Source organism: Trichosurus vulpecula, chromosome 6 (genome assembly GCF_011100635.1).
Source record: "Trichosurus vulpecula isolate mTriVul1 chromosome 6, mTriVul1.pri, whole genome shotgun sequence".
NCBI lineage: Eukaryota > Metazoa > Chordata > Mammalia > Diprotodontia > Phalangeridae > Trichosurus > Trichosurus vulpecula.
The window spans coordinates 29,234,948-29,252,556 of record NC_050578.1 but is presented as its reverse complement, the minus strand read 5'-3'; the positions used below and the strand labels follow the sequence as shown (position 1 = coordinate 29,252,556).

Sequence of the window (17,609 nt, the reverse complement as noted above, 5' to 3'; positions counted from 1 at the left end):
CAGGCCTCCTCGCCTCTCCAACGCCCTGCATTCTGATGCCTCACTAGACTTGTATTCCCGAGGCTATTATCAAATGCTTTGGCCCTTCCTCAACTGTCTTCTAAAAATGTTCCTGCCCAAGGCCCCAATATCTCTGTGACACAGGAGAAAAAAGATCAGCATCCGACACAATTCTATGGTTTAAAAAAGTTAAGTTTGCCAAAATTTAAAAATAAACAATGCACTTACCAACATGGATATTATTTTTAAATGCAACATTATGGAGCTGAAATATTAAATGTCGGCTAAATTTTTCATCAGTGCTAGAATCCAAGTTGAGAACATCTGCTGCTGAACAATTAATATCGAATAACTCTTGAAGGGCTGTACAAACATGCTAGAAAACGCAAGAATATAGGTAGTGTGAATGCTTTAATTTTTCTTAGGAAAATATATTAGAAAATTTGGATGCAAACAGAATCTACCTAGTGACTGGTTTTATCAGAATCAAATTGTAAGCTGAAATATTTCTCACACACATTTAAACACAAGTGAAGGTCTCCAAACTTGAGTTCTCCCAAGGAGAACCCACAGGCCTCACTCTGAAATTAACTAATTAAACCACTACTTGATTACTGACCCTAGTTCCTGACCTGCTGTTTCCCTCCAGCCATTCCCAGGTTAGAGACCAGTCCAGCAAAATTCTGTTAACAATACGTATTTGAACACACATTATATGTACATGCAGTGGTAACAGCAGCGGATATGTTGTACTCTGTACTTATGGTAGGGTGCACACACCAACGAACTTTTAGAGCTATGCGGCTCTGACCGTGGCACCCCACTACTCAGTAAATTCCAGTGCTCCCTATCACCTTCGAGATCAGATATAAAATCCACTGTCTTTAACTTTTCAGACCTGACCCCTCCCCCACCCCTTCAGTCTTCCTTCACCTTACACCCTCCCTATGAGACTCCTCATTGTTCCTCAAACAAGACATTTAACTCCGATGTTGGGTGTTTTCACTGGCTCCGTATCCTCCATGCCCTGTGTGCCTGGGATGCTTTCCCTCCTCATCTCCATTCTTGGCTTCATTCAAGTCCCAGCTAAAATCTTACTCTCTACAAGAAGCCGTTCCCAATTTCTCTTAATGTTAGAGCTTGCCCTTTGCTGATTTTTTTCAAATTTTTCCTCAATACAGCTTGTCTGTATGCTCCCTCCCCCATTAGACTGTGAAAGCACACTGTCTTTTACCTTGCTTTGTGTCCCCAGCACTTAGTATGGTACCTGGCACACAGTAGGTACTCAATAAATTTACTGATTAACTCCTTAGATGCAAGGTATAAAGGTAAGCATTTTTATTATCCAAACTAACGGGGCAAACAAAGCATTTTCCTTTTTGAAAGTTTTATTGGTGTGTTTTGTTTTTATGTTACAAACACTTACAGATTATTCCCACCACATAAGAAGTCTTTTGCAACAAAGTAAAATAAAAGAGTAAAATTAACAATATTGTGATCTCAACTGAAAGTCTAGTTCTGCAACTGTAGTAACTTCTATGTTTTAGTTTAAAAATGTTTTGATACTTTTTAGTTTTTTTAAATGAATAGAAATCTTTTTTTTCTACCTCTTACTTCTCATCCCATTTTTTAAAAAGGGGAAAAGAAAAACAAATTCCTTGTAACAAATATGCAAAGTCAAGCAAAATAAGTTCCCTCAATGGCTATATACAAAAACATATATACATGTTCTATACACTAAATCTGTCACGTTTCTGTCAGGAGGCAGACAGTATGTTTCATCACTGGTCCTCTATAATCATGGATGGTTACTGTATAGATCAGAGTTCTTACAACTTTCAAAGGTGTTTGTCTTTACAATGTGGTCATTACTGTATAAATTGTTCTCCTGAGTCTGCTCATTTCATTCTTCAGCATTTTACAGAAATCCTCAAAATTATCTGTTTTCAATGATATTCTAATAAGAATTGTAATCCTGGCTCTCTCTCCCTTCGCTCTGCATCAGTTCATATGAATGTTTCTAGTTGTTTTTGGAAGCATCTACTTCTTATAGCACAACAGTACTTCTCACATTCATATGCTATGACGTTTACTCATTCCTTATCTGATGGTCATCCTGTTAGTTTCCACTTTTTTGCCACCACAAAAGAAATCTGCTATAAATATTTTTGTGCATATAAGACCTTTTTCCTACTTCCTTGATCTTTTTTGAGTCTAGGCCTAAAAAAAAATCTTCAAGAATTATAAATTTGACTAATCCAAAATAACCAATAAGCTGAAAGTAACATCTTTTTCCTAAAAAAAAAAAAAAAAAAGGGATGGCAGTGGGGAGGGAAGAAATAGTAATATTAAATAAAGTAATATTGTTTACATTGGCAGCATCTTCATAAAGTAATGCTTATTTTAAAAAAACTACAAAAATACAGTCCCACTTTAAATTGTAATTCATTTTTTCATTTCTGATAATGTGGAATTGGGTTTGGACTTCTCCCTTGGCAATGGAGGAGACAGGACACAAGTAGCTGAGGAAGCAACACAGAAGACTATATTTGATCTGAGTTGAAAGAAAATCAGGGATTTTAAGAGTCAGAAGTGAGGGAATATATGGAGGACAGCTCCTATGGAGACAAGACATTGAGCACTGGGTATGAATAATAAGAAAGCCAAGATGGATTCTGTGGCTAAGCAACTCAACTCTCAACTACCTTCTGCTCTTAACTCCTTTTTCCTATTGCCCTTGAGAAATGATTATTTCTCAATTATTGAGATTTTTTTCTTTCTATTTCCTCCTTCAGAAATAAACCCCTGTAGGTTAATATAGCCAGTCTTTTAAGGACATTACTGGCCTTTCCCAAAAATTTGCCCCACCTAGATCAACTTATCTAGGTGGAATAGTTACCCCACGAAACCAGAAAAACCTACACTGAGAATTTAATCTAGGTGAATTCTGGCCCATTGTATTCTACTCAGGCTTAGGGTGGAATCCTTTGTTTAGAGTGGAGGGATGATCTGGAGGTGACACAATCAAAATCACATACCTTATTAGAACAAGTCTACCTCTCATTATAATATTCATTTTCTCATTGATTGTTAACCAATCAGAGATGACTGCTGCCCATAGGAACACTCATTCTTCAAAGGGCATATTATCCTTGAGAGGTCTCCATGATTCATCTTTAGTTTATGAGAGAAGGTCAAATGACCATCCTTTTATTAATTACTCACTATCTATAATTAATAAAATGATTAATTACCCAGAAATTGTCTCTTGAACTTTTCATACATCATACCCCTTACACCTTGCCCAACTCCAATTTTAAATTAATCTCATCTGAATAGAGTTGCAAGAAGTTACACAACTGTGTTGACTAGATCCATGTTAGATCATCTCAACTGGATCCTCAGGGGAGCAAGGCATCCTTGTAAATCTCTGTAATAACTCCTCTATCCCACTCCCCACAACAGCTGTTCCAAACCTTCTCTTCTCTAGTCAGGCCTCCCACAGCACCCTTTCCTTTACCCTCTCACCCAAGGGGCTTACACTTTATTCTTTTACCAAGAAAAATCAAAGCCATTAGCCAGGAGCTCCCTCTGCTCCCTTCTCTCTCTTATAACCCTCAGACATCATCCCCTAGTGTCTCCTCCCTTATTCCAGTCTCTGATGAAGAGGAAACCCTTTGGCCAACCTTTCCACACGGACTTTTAATCCTTTTCTCTACTGCCTTCAATAGATTGTCCTCGCTTTCTTCCCTTTTTTTCCTCTACTCTTTAACCTCTCCCTATCTATTGGTTCCTTCTCTGCTGTCTTTAAATACTCCAAAGTCTCTCCCATCCTTAAGAAATCCTCACTATATGTATATACATACATATATATATATATATATATGTGTATATGTGTATGTGTGTGTGTGTGTATACGTGTGTGTACGCGTGTGTGTGTGTATATATATATGTGTGTATATGCGTGTATGTGTGTGTGTGCGCGTGTGTGTGTGTCACTATATGTATATACGTATACATATGTGTGTGTGTGTGTGTGTGTGTGTGTGTGTGTCTTCTATAGTACTTTAAAAAGTTGCTTATACTTGCTGCCTCTATCTCCTCTCTTCTCATTCCGATAAACCCTCCACAGTCGGGCTTCTTATCTCACCACTTAACTGTCAAACCAGAGGGCCGCCCTTAGTCCTCCTTCTCAACCTCTCTGCACTGACACGGCCTTCTCCTCTTGGACTCTCTCCTGACATTTCTCTCTTGGTCCTCCTTCTGTTTTACTGCTCATTCTCTGTTTTCTTTGCTAAACCATCATCCACATTTCACCCCTTAACTCTATCTTGGGCCCTTTTCTCTTCTCTCTCTACATAATCTGTCACTTGGTGACATCCCTGGCTCCCATATCTTCTTTATGCAGATACCCCCAGAACCACACTGGCTTTGTCCAGATTCAGTTTCACCATCACCAACTGCCGACTGGATATTTCAAAGTATGTACTGCAGACATCCCAAACTCACCATGTCCAAAATAGAGCTCTTCTCATAAAACCACTCATCTTCCAAACTTTCCAATGTCTGTTGCAGACATCGCCAACCTTTCCTTTACTGAGGCTCGAATCCTTGGTGTCATCCTCAATTTCTTGTTCTCCCTCAATCCACATAACCAAACAGATGCCAAGTCTTGTCCATTCTTAGAATTCTTACATCTGTCTCCTTCTCTACATGCAAAGAAGAGCACTTCCTCAATTCAGGCCCTCAACACCTTTCAGCTTGCTTCAAGTCTCTCTCCTCCAAATGATGCCCCACAGCTGCCAAAGTGATATTCCTCCAGAACAGGGCTGACTATGTCAGTCCCCTGGTCAATAAACTAGAGTAGTCCTCTGTTACCTCTAGGATCTCATACAAACTTCTCAGGTCAGCATTTAGTCCTTCATCACCTGACTCACATTTACTTTTCCAGTCTTATATATTATTCCACTTCAAGAATCTATGGTCCAGCCAAACCAGTCTTTTAACTGTTCTTCACACCCGACATTACAGCTGTTGTCTAGACATGTTGGCACAGGCTATCCTCAATGCCCCCGATGTTCTACCTTCTTCTCTTAGAATGCCTAGTTCCCTACAAAGCTCTGTTCTAACACCACCTCCCGAGTGAGGCCTTCCCTGAACCCCCACCTTCTAAGTCCCTCCCCTGCAAAATCACCTTGTATTTACTTTGCATCTACTCTGTGTGCATGTTGTTTCCCTTGAGAGAATATTAGCTGCTTATGGGAAGGACTGTTTCATTTCTGTCTGAATCCCCAGCGCCTGATCCAGAATAGACCCTTCATAAAATCTTGCTGATTGACTGAGGAGTCACAGCACACACATTTGAATCCCAGCTGCCTCTCTCTACCTGTGTCACCTGAGGGATGTGGACTGGATTAATTCTTAGTCACTTCCAACTTTAAATCTATGATCTTCTTTCCTTTATGAAGTGATCCAAAGTGAGACTGGTAGAACCAGAACACATACACTACAACTATATTTAAAATAAGAAAAAGTCACTTTTCACACAAATAAAGTCAGATCTAAATAAATGGAAAAACATCAGTTGCTCATGGTTAGGCCGAGCTAATATAAAAAAAGTGACAATTTTACCTAAATTAATTTACTTATTCAGTGCCATACCAATCAAACTACCAAAAAATTATTTTGTAGAGCTGGATAAAATAATAACAAAATTCATTTGGAAGGACAAAAGGTGCAGAATATCAAGGGAATTAATGAAAAGAAATGCTAGGGAAGATGGCCTAACCATACCAGACATTAAACTATATTATAAAGCAGCAGTCATCAAAACTACATGGTACTGGCTAAGAAACAGAGTGGTGGATCAGGGGAATAGATTAGGTACACAAGACACAGTACTCAATGACTATTGCAATCTACTCTTTGATAAACCCAAAGAATCCAGCTTCTGGGCTAAAGAGTTCACTATTTCACAAAAACTGCCGGGAAAATGGCAGAAACTGGGCATAGACCAATATCTTACACCATATACCAAAATAAAGTCAAAATGCATTCATGATTTAGGAATAAAGGCTGAGACTATAAGTAATTTGAGAGAGCAAGGAATAGTAGTTTACCTGTCAGATTTATGGGAAAAGGAAGAATTCATGACCCAACAAGAGATAGAGAGCATTACAAAATGCAAAATGGATAATTTTGACTATGTTAAATTGAAAAGTCTTTGTATAAAGTCAATGCAACAAAGATTAGAAGGGAAGCAGAAAATTGGGAAAAAATCTTTACAACCAGTGTCTCTGATAAAGGCCTCATATCTAAAATATACAGGGAACTGAACCAAATTTGTAGGAATACAAGTCATTCCCCAATTGAGAAATGGTCAAAGGATATGAACAGGTAGTTTTCAGAGGGAGAAATTAAAGATATCTGTAGTCATATGAAAAAATGCTCTAAATCACTATTGATTAGAGAAATGCAAATCAAAACAACTCTTAGGTACCACATCTCTCCTGTCAGACTGGCTAACATGACAAAAGAGGAAAATGATAAATGCTGGAGAGGATGTGGGAAAATTGGAACATTGTTACATTGTTGGTGGAGTTGTGAACTGATCCAGCCATTCTGGAGAGCAATTTGGAACTATGCCCAAAGGGCTATAAAGATGTGCATACCCTTTGACCCAACAATACCACTTTTAGGGCTATATCCCAAAGAGATCATACAAGCAAGAAATGGACCTGTGTGTACAAAAATATTTATAGTAGCTCTTTTTGTGGTGGCAAAGAATTGGAAATCAAGGGGATGCCCATCAACTGGGGAATGGCTAAACAAATTGCGGCATATGAATGTAATGGAATACTATTGTGCAATAAGAAATGAGGAGCAGACAGACTTCATTACAACCTGAAAAGACTTATATGAACTGATGCTGAGTGACGGGAGGAGAACCAGGAGATCATCATCCACAATTACAGATACACGGTATCTGTAAGGACTAACTTTGATAGACTTGACTCCTCTCATCAATGCAAGGTTCAAAGACAACTCCAAAAGACTCATGATGGAAAAAGTTGTGCACATCCAGAGAAGGTATTATGGAGTCTGAATGCAGATTGAGGCAAACTATTTTCTTTTTTTTTCCCCTCCTTTTTTGGTTTCATTTCTTCTTTCTCATGATTCATTCCATTGGTTATAATTCTTCTTTACAACTGGACTAGTATGTAAATAGGTTCAATGTGAAGGTATATGTAGAACCTACATTGGATTACAAGCTGTCTTGGGGGAGGAGGGGGAGGAGAGGGAAGGAGAGAAAATTTGGGACTCAAAAACTTGTGGAACTGAATATTGTAAACTAAAAATAAAAAATAAATTTATATTTAAAAAAGTGCACTAAAACTTTAAAAAAAGATAAGAAAAACTAAACAAAGGCAAACTTAAGAGAACTTCACAGTGACCTAAAAAGGGACACACTGAACAAAACTATTCATAGCTTATTTAATTCCTTTGGTTCTATCTTGGTAAATGTTAAAGATTCTTTTTATTGAAGATATTCCTCCTTATTCTGTATGTTTGGTTTTTCATTTTTATCAATGGTTATTAAGTTTATATTAAAATAAATTTAAATATACCGTATGACATCTTACCCAACCTGCCATTCTGTTCACTGTCTGGTCCAAGTGGAAAGCAAAGAGGGAAAAAGGTGGGTGACAGGAGGGAGAAACAGGGTAAGTAAGTAGTTCACATATTTCTTAGATGAGATAAATGTCCAGTGAATAAATAAGAGTGCAGGGTAATTGGATACATCAAGAACAACTTAGGTCTATAGCTAGGCTTTTACCTCAATTAGTAGTGCAACCATTTCTTTTCCATTTGCTCCTGGATTGGCAGGTTTACTAAACTCCAAATCAAAATAAAGCTTGCAAACAGCATTTTCAGGAATAACTTCATAGCAGTGCATGAGATTTTTCCTAAATGAAAAAATTCAAATTACACATTTCAGGTCATAGTTACTTTTGTGCTTTACTTAAAAATGGCAGACCTGTTGCTAAATTATGTTCTGCCAACATATTATTATTAAACAATATAGATGATTGCTGTTCAGTCATGTTCAATTGCCTGTGATCCCATTTGGTGTTTTCTTGGCAAAGACACTGGAGAGGTTTGCCATTTCCTTCTCTGGCTCATTTGACAGATGAGGAAATTGAGGCAAACAGGGTTCAGTGACTTGCCCAGGGTCACAAGCTAGTAAGTGTCTGAGGCCAGATCTGAACTCAGGAAGATGAATCTTTCTGACTCCAGGACTGCCAATCTATCCACTGCTTCCAATGTAGATGACAGAGTAATGGCCTTGGGGTTCAATATAGACTTTTTCCTTTGGACAAGTCACTCAAAGTGCTTTCAGACTGCAAAATGGAGATAACATTTGCCTTCTTCAACCTAAGTTCTACTCTGAGACTTCAACTTTCTTGTAGTGTCATGGTGATCCTGAGCTCTCTTAGGCCAGGGCTAAGAGAGTTTTCGGGTGGGGGTCGGGGTGTCACATTCTCAGACGGATCCTACCAACTTGGGAAGGTGCTCACAGACACAGACCAGATATGCTAAGTTCTTCAAGGCTAAAAGATGTTCAAAGAAGCTCATCGCTAGCAGGTGAGCCACTGGGCGCTTAATTTTTTTGGCCACAGCATGGAGGAACTGCCAGCTGGGCGGGACAGTGGAAGGAGTACTCACACTTTTAATAAAAATTATGGGGTTTGGGGAGTATTGAAGTCTTATCTACTTCAGAGAGCTGCTGTGAAAATATCAGATAACATTCTTAATGTACTTTGTTAAACATTAAATAAATGTAGTTATTGTGATACTGATAAAATTGACCATTAAAAACACATTTATGGATCATAGTGAAGATTTTCACATGCCATTGAAATGGACAATCTTTGTTCAATGGTATAAATTAGTTACATGCTAAATTTTTTTTATCACAAGTATTTGTTTTCTTATCAAATCAAGTATCTACTTCTTTATGACAATTATAAAATGAATAGTAATTTTTCCTAGCGGTATACTTTTTATCATTTGTCTCTGAAAGGGCCATTCATGAGCCTAAGTCATATAACTGAATTACATTAATTTTTTTCTAACATCTGACAAAAAACTTACCGAGAATCATAAAAATGATTCTTGCTTCAGAATTAAGTTTTGCAAAGTAACTAATTCTATAAATCACCATTATGAAATCCAATTTTGATTATAATAATCTTACAAAGTACGAAAGGGAAAAGAAATACATGTATTTGGGCCCATGTGTAATGCATCCACAGGACACTTACCGGGACTTATAGTAAAACCAGAGTTGAGAATAAGTTGTTACAAGGTATATACGTTGTCCATCTCCTACTTTGTGTTCCAAAGCAAATACATGTACATCCTTTAAAAAGACAAAAATAATGTTCCAAAATGCTCATATAATTCCTATCCAAATTTGTTTAACCCCTGAAAGTTAAATTGTAAGTTATTTACTATTTTACCTAAAAACTCATTCATTACCAATCACAAGTAGTTTTTCTCTATAAATTAAGAACTATCATTTTCATATCATGAAAACCAAGAAAAAAAAATCTTCAGGATTTCTTATATCAATGTTAAACGGCCTAGTTTGGCTACCTGTTAGTCTACGGTCATTATGTGCAGGACTGCTTACAGATCTATTTTTTTTTTTGGTTTAGTTTATCTCTGAAACTATTTTCAGGAAGTTATGATAACAACAGCTGACTGTATGCAGGGAACAGCTGTGGTACTCTCTTCTGGGGGAGGGGAAGCAGAGTTGCTAGAATCTTGGTAGACAGATTAGTTTTCCTGATTAGATTCCCTAATAAGTTTCTTTTGTTCTGATTTGATAGTAGTTTGTGAGTCGGCCCTCTATCAGGATTTTCACTTTCTGTTTTCTGCAGTTCTCTGAGTTCCCCTTCTCTAGCTAACCAATCATTTCCCCATAGGAGCAGCCTTACTTGTCTATTACCCTGGGTTACTTCTCCTCTTCCTCTAGGTATTATGGAAAGAACTCTAGATTTGGGTTCACATGTAAACAGATGCAGAGTGGAAGGGAGCAGGACCAGAAGAACAACTCATACTATAACATCAATACTGCAAAAACAAACATTTTCAAGGACTTTTATAAATTAATGAAAAAATGAGAAGAACCAGGATAATAATTTGTACAATGATCACAACACTGTAAAGACAAACAATTCTGAAAGCTGTCAGAACTCCCATCAATGATCCTCTAGGATTTCAGAGGGACAAGGAAGCAGGCTCCCCATGACAGAGATGTCATGGATTGAGAGAGCCTGAGGAGACGTATTTATTCTTGTATACAGCCACTGAGATAAATTTGCTTTCTTTTTTTTTCTGCCACAGGGTGGTGGATAGGAGGAAGAGAAAATTGATTTCTGTTCATTTTTTTAAAAACAGAGAAGTTGGAGTAATGGGGTGCTTGTGCTCAGGCCCCAGCCCTAAGACCATGTCTCTGGAAACAACTCAGTTTTTTGTCAGAAAATTCTTCCCTGTTGCAGGTCTGACTCTGGAATGTCTTTGATAAAAGCTATCTCAGGGGTGCCTGGCCCAAGGATTCTTTCCCTGACACCAGATCCTCAAGGACCATGCTCTGGCAACCTTTCCATCTTGTCCTCTACCCAATATCTCGTATCAACAGAGCTTTCTCTGTTGACTCTGAACTTTCCCATCTATACATCACTAGCACCTTCTTTCAAGGCACCTGGACCACTTGCATATTCCACTGAAATCCCTAGGTTACCTAATTAACACCCATGACATTTTTTCCCTGTTCCTATTCTATATAAGCCCTGGCATCATCCCCCTAAATGCTTCCATTGGCATCACAATAAACTTTGCCACTTGACTGGAAAACAGTTTGAGTGGGTGAAAAGCAAAGTTGCCCTGTACCCTGACATTTTGGAGGTCCTAGCACCCCTAAACCATGTCAGGAGTAGTGCTGCAAGACATAAAATGTCTTATGCATCTTCAGACGAAGTGACTGTTATTGGTTCTACTTAACTGTTTTATTTTGTTGTAAGACTGCTTTCCAGTTTTCCTAACAATTTTAACCAAATAATGAATTCTTATACCCTAAAGTTAAATCTTTACATTTGTCAAATACAAGGTTACTAAATTTATTTGCTGCTGTAAATTGTACATCTACTCTGTTCCACTGATCTACCTTTCTAGATAGTTTTAATAATTACTGTTTAGATTAAGATTTGGCACTGTTAAACCTTCCTCCTTTAAATTTTTTTCATTAGTTCCTTCGATATTCTTGACTTTTTGTTGCTCAAAATGAATTTTATTATTTTTTCTAATTCAGTAAAGTTTTTTTGTAATTTAATTGGGATGGCATTGAATATGTAAATTATATGTAAAATATATTTAATTGTTAAAAGAAAACATCTTTAAACAGTACAGAGTATTTTTTTGAGTTCCAAATTTTCTTCGCTTCCCTCTCGTTCCCCCTCCCCACCAAGACAGCTTGTAATCCAGTATAGGTTCTACATATACCTTTGCATTAACTTACTTACACAATAGTCAAGTTGTAAAGAAGAATTATAACCAATGAAATGAATCATGAGAAAGAAGAGAAAAAAACAAAAAAGAAGAAAAAAGAAAAGAAAAAAAAAGAGCAGTTTGCCTCAATCTGCAATCTGTAATTCTTTCTCTGGATGTGGATAGCTTTTTCCTTCATGAGTCCTTTGGAGCTGTCTTTGAACCTTGTATTGCTGAGAAGAGCCAAGTCTATCAAAGTTAGTCATCACAGACGCTGTGTGTCTATAATTGTGTATAATGTTCTCCTTCCTGGTTCTGCTTCCCTCACTCAGCACCAGATCACGTAGGTCTTTCTAGGTTATTATTAAGTCTGTCTAGTGCATTGCATTTTGAAATAGGCTGACTGTAACTTATATCTCTAAAATGCTGAGTTAAATGCTATAAGGATTAAAATATATCTCCATCACCACTGTATTTTGTTTTTTTGTCTGAAACTTCCCTTCATGGCTTCTTTGCTAATTAAACTCTTGATACAAAAGGATGTTGCAAAAGTCAAATAGTGCTAGTTTCTTTTAAATTTACCATGTAGGTCACAGCAAGACATTCTAGAATAAGAGCAGGGCCTCTGTCATTCTCTGTGTTTATTCCAGGGCTGAGCATAGTACCTGGCATATAGTGAGCATTTAATCAATGATCACTGACTTCACTTGTTGCCTATGTCCCCAAAAGTTTAATGAGCGCTTATTGATTAAAAAACATCAAAAAGAACACTTGGATTCAAGCCCTGGGCTCTGCCATTTTATCAGCATTAGCCAACGTAACCACAGGCAAGTTAAAACTTCTCTGTGTCTCAGTTTTTTTCAAACTATAAAATTAGATAAAGTCATTTTACTGCATACCACAAAGGGCTGCAATAGGGAAAGTGCTTATGTAAACTATTACAGCACTGTATAAATATCATCCTCATCATTACTTCTCTTCAATATCTATCTTCTCCTCTTAATGGGAGAGAGAAAAAGTATGGGATCAAGAGAGGAAGACTGACATTGTGACCCAATGACAGGTCCCCTACAAAGACACACTAAAGCAAGACACATTGTTCAGAGAATCGGGCAGCAAATAAGCTACAAGCTTAGCAGGCCAAAACAAAGCCTAAATAAAATAGGCTGCTTGTTTAGCAGGAAGCGATGGGGGGCAGGGGTAGGAGTGGGGGTGAGGATTATGGCTACACTGGGTAAGCCTTCAGTTACTCTTAGACCCTCCCTGCTCCTTAAGAGCATAGACACACCCAGAGAACCCAGATGAGCAGAATCACTCTCTCTACTCCTTCAAGGGCCTGAAAAATTAAAGAAAAAGAGCTTGAAGAGCTTCAATCCAGACAAAGGAACATTCTGCCAGAGAACATATTAGAGAGCAGGATTTCCAGAAGATTGCCAATCCAGGAGGCTTAAAGAGAAGGCAGTAGGACTTCCCTCTCCAAGAGAGAAGAGAGGATCTTTCTTATATTGCCCAGATTGCTATTCATTAATTGCCACAATAAACTACAGGACCCGTTATTCCCTAGCCTCTGCCTCATCTTCAACAGGACATCCAAGGAGCTGCATACATCATGTTGAGTTACTGGGTAACTTGGCCTCATGGCTAGGACATGTCCCTTGACTTTCTAAGGTAGAGGGAGAGGAAGGGAAGGGAATAAGCACTTACATAGCACCTAATATGTGCCAAACACTATGCTAAGCACTTTCCGGTTACTTCACTTGATCTCACTTCAGGTTGCAGGAGCTCTTACTGGATAATTGGTCAAAGAGATGGGACTTACCGAAGAGAAACCACAAACCATTTTATTCCCTCAGAAGAGCTGGTAGAAGCAGACTGTCGCTACAGTCCTGGGGCCCTGAAGGAATTCCCCACTTCTCCAAACTCTTGGGTCACTCAGCCAATGGCATGACACTATGGGACGAGGCTCCTCTAGTTGTCTTAGGGTGTGAGAAGCACTCGGTATAAGAGCAGATAGGTGCCAGTTAGCTTCAACCAAGCAAAAGGCACCCATAGCAGTTCAGGTATATACACTGACTAGACAGCAGCTATTACAATTGTTTACACATGGTTAATGAAAAATAAGTTGTTGAGGACTCCCTGGAGGCTATTCTCCAACCCGGGGATGTTGAGATGCTCCTGATACAGCCTGAAAGATGTCAAAGGCTCATTAAAATACACACATACACTTCAGCTGTAAAACATTTTAAAAAGAAAGAACAAGAAAGAGGCCATCTTACTTCTTTGCAGGTTCTGACAAAGTTAAAAGCTTGAGCTTGACGATGAAACAGCCTCCATACAGAGGATGGGTCCTCTGGCTTAGACAGCCGTGGCCTATAGACTGAACCCAGTGGTCTCCTTTCATACTGGGATGCTCGTTCTTCAATCTTCTTCAGTTTCTCTTCCCATTTTCTTTTCATTGGTTCAGAAACCACAGAAAATAAATCCTACTACACTACAATTCTGGAAATCCTCAACGGATACATAATTTCTGTTTGGATAAAGAGGAAAAATGAATACAAAGTTAAATGTCTAGAATTTATTTCCTTCAGTAAAAACTTTTAAATCGCTTGACCTACAACAAGTCAGTTTCATATTTCTGCATCTACTTCCTTCTCTGAAAGATGAAGGGCTGGACTTGATAATTTTTAAGGTAGCTTCCATTTCTAAATCCTATGATCCTTCATAAAGATGAAAGAACAGTGGGAGAAAGTGCTGAAAATGTTTCGTTTTGACACTGCTGGAGAATATCAAAGTACCATTAGGTTTCAGGTTTCACTTTCACAACAATAACAACAGGTAACATTTATATAGCATTTACTATGTGATCCTCAACAACGCAATATAGGTGTCATCATATCCATTTTACAGATGAAGAAACAGAAACAAGCAGAAGCTAAGTACCTTGCCCAGAGTCACACAACTACTAAGTGTCTGAGGCCACACACCAATTCAGGCCTTCCTGACTCCTGGCCCAGAGCACTTAGCTGCCCCTTTAACCATTATTATGCATTTAAGAAAGGTTACCTTTCTTCCCTTGTGAAAATAATAAACTAAGAAGCCACAAAAACCCCCGCAATTTTAAGAAAGACAATGCCTCAGAATAAAGTTGGTAACAGTTATGTCAGAGGCAGGAAGTTCCATTCACCCAGATAGCCACTTGCTCAATGGTCCTTGGTGTGGTAAAGAATGAGGTTTAGAAGGAACGTGAGGAAATTCACAGAATGGCTAGAGCTAAATGGCACCAGAGTCCAGCTAAATGATTTGATGGGTTGAGACAGGGAGCACAACCACCCCACATCCATTCTTATGAAGAATAATCCAATATCAAGCTAACTTTGGCCTATACCACAGACAAATAATACGCTGACCTATGAGAAGTTAAATGAGGAAGCAGAGTTCAGCAGCAGGGAGAAAAGTATAAAATTAGGTAAATTCACTTTACTGCATGCTTCACGGGGTTGACCCAGGCAAAGCACTTTTATAACTATTAAAGCATTACATAAATAACAGCAGCATCATTCCTCCTCCAAATACATCTTCGCCTAACTGTTGATAGATGTTAAGTGTTAAAAATTCCAGCTTTATCCTTTGCTGCCCAATATGAACAGTGAGTGTAGGAGTAAGATGGGAGGGAAGGAGGTTAGATGACAAAGGACAAGAAAATGGAGAACATGGAAGGATCATACCTTTTTGGTTTTATCATTTGTTTTTCACTCTTCCAACCGAGAAAGATACAGAAGGTTAGAAAGTTCTTTAATTCTTGATGAGGAAAGAACAATCTTCGATAGACAATCCCCAATCCATCCTCTACAAAGCGGTCAAACTGACCTTCCTAAAGCTTAAGTCAAACCAAGTCACGCTGCCCCCCGCCCACGCTCAAACTACATTGTCTCCCTATTACCCCCAGAATCAAATATAAAATCTTGTTCAGCTCCTACAGCCCTCCTTAAACCGGCCCTATCCAACGTTTCTCCCATCCAGCATCACCGGCCTCCTGGCCATTCCTGACACAAGACACTCCATTTCCTAACTCAAGGATTTTTCATTGGCTGTCCTCCCCATCCCTGGAAGTCTTTCCATCCTTTTCCCTTTCCTGGCTTCCCTGGAATCCTTTGAATCCCACCTAAGTTCCAATTTCTTCAAGCTTTTCCCAACCAATTTACCCTGTCTCTGTGTTTGTATGTAACTGCTTGCATGTTGTCTTCACCTTCGAGTCGTAAGCTCCTGGTGAGCACAAGTTACTCTTTGAATTTTCAGCAGCCGTCCCTCTTGCCTGGAACTCTCTCCCTCCTCAGCCTCACCTCTTAGTTTCATTTGGTTTCCTTCAAGTCTTAACTAAAGTCCCACCTTCTGCAAGAAGTCCTCCCCCATTCTTCTTAATCTTTGTGTCTTCCCTCTGAGACTTGTTCAGTCGTGTTTTGACTCTTCCCCACCCTGTGGACCATACTGTCCATGGGGTTTTCTTGGCAAAGACACAGGAGTAGGTAGCCATTTACTTCTTCAGTGGATTAAAGCAAACTGAGGCTAAGTGACTTGGCCAGGGTCACAGGGCTATTAAGTGTCTGAGGCTGCACTAGGGCTGTATCCCTCTGGGGCTACCCCCAACTTTTAACTCGTATATAGTTACTTTGTTTATATGACTTCTCCATCAAATTGTCTACTCCGTGAAGGTAGTTGCTGTTTTTTTTCCCTTTCTTTGTATTTCCCGGTTTAGCTGGGAGTCTGGCACAAAGCAGGTACTGGAATTTACGTGAAGTGTATAGAGGTCATTCTCTCGACCCCTTCTTCCAGTCCCGTTCCACAACAGAACATAAGCCTCTTGGGGGCATTTTCGTTTTTGTATTCCCAAAATGTATTTGCTGTTCAGTTCTCAGTTGTATCCTGACACTTGTGATCCCATTTGGGGTTTTCTTGGCAATGACATGGAGGGGTTTGCCATTTCCTTCTCTAGCTCATGTGACAGATGAGAAACTGAGGCAAACAGGGTTAAGTGACTTGCCCAGGGTCACACAGCTAGGAAATGTCTGAGACCAGATTTGAAGTCACAAAGATGAGTCTTTCTGACACTCTATCCACTGAGCCAACTAGCTGTCCTAATGCCACATACAGAGTAGGCGCTTAATAAATGCTTTTTGAACGAAATTAGGTACTTGCTGCAAAACTAAACTGCTTTGTCATTCCACAGCTCAGAAACGTTCATTGGACAGGCACAGCGTCCCCCAGCCTGAGCTTGAAGGGACTGCCAGTGGGGACCGTCCACCACGGGGCCGGGCTTATCAGGAGCTTAATGCTTGCTCGCTGAATATACTGTACCCAGATAAGAAACCTAGGCTTGGGGGAGGGCACGGGAAGCGGGCGCCAAGTGCTCACCCCATAAAGAGATCTAGAAGGGCCCTTCGAGGTAATTTATTCCGACGCTTCCACCCCACCCCCCTCGCCCCAGAATGGAAACTGAGGTCCAGACAAGCGCAAGCCCAGGGCGGTTCCGGAGCAAAATACGTTATTCTCCCGCGCTGCGCGGATTGGCCCTCGGCGCCTTCCGTACACCTCAACCCCGGCACCCTCTTTCGGCCTAGCCCGCCTCCCCCTCCCCATTTCTTAAACCGGGGAACCAGGAGACCCGTAGCCGTTCGCCCTCATTTTACCTAGGGAAATGTGGGGGACAGTTGTGGTGGAGGGGCAGCCAGCTTTCTCGGTTATCAGAGCGGACAGAGCGCTCCAAGATAGAAGCCAGCCAGGGAGCCCGTTACGAGTCAAACTGAGCGCCAAAACGGCCCCGCCCGCCGTGCGTCAGGACGAAGGCGTGCGCGTGGGACGGGGGAACGGAAGCCCGGAAGGGCTGGAGCGGGACTGTCTCCCTGGAGGCGAGTGACTGGCCGGCGCGGAGGTGGAGCTTATCTTGGTTACGCAAAGGAGGCGGGGCTTATCCGGACTCCCTGGAGAAATTGGCGGGGCTTAGAAGTGTTGTCACTCACTACAGAAGGGGCGGGATTTAGCGTGTCTGGAGGAAAGAGTGG

At 39.9% G+C, this 17,609-nt stretch overlaps 1 protein-coding gene across 1 annotated transcript in view; it reads right to left on the bottom strand.

Annotated features, from left to right (window-relative positions):
* The window catches only part of PRIMPOL (primase and DNA directed polymerase), a 32,216-nt gene extending 14,835 nt beyond the window's left edge, over nt 1-17,381 (bottom strand). The window contains exons 1-5 of the mRNA XM_036763379.1: nt 17,238-17,381; nt 13,830-14,080; nt 9,327-9,424; nt 7,838-7,967; nt 229-376 (exon numbers count right to left, since the gene is read on the bottom strand). Of these exons, the coding sequence (XP_036619274.1) occupies nt 229-376; nt 7,838-7,967; nt 9,327-9,424; nt 13,830-14,009 (556 nt within the window). The 5' untranslated portion in view covers nt 14,010-14,080; nt 17,238-17,381. The remainder of the gene's footprint in view (nt 1-228; nt 377-7,837; nt 7,968-9,326; nt 9,425-13,829; nt 14,081-17,237) is intronic.
* Between the last annotated feature and the right edge of the window lie 228 nt (nt 17,382-17,609).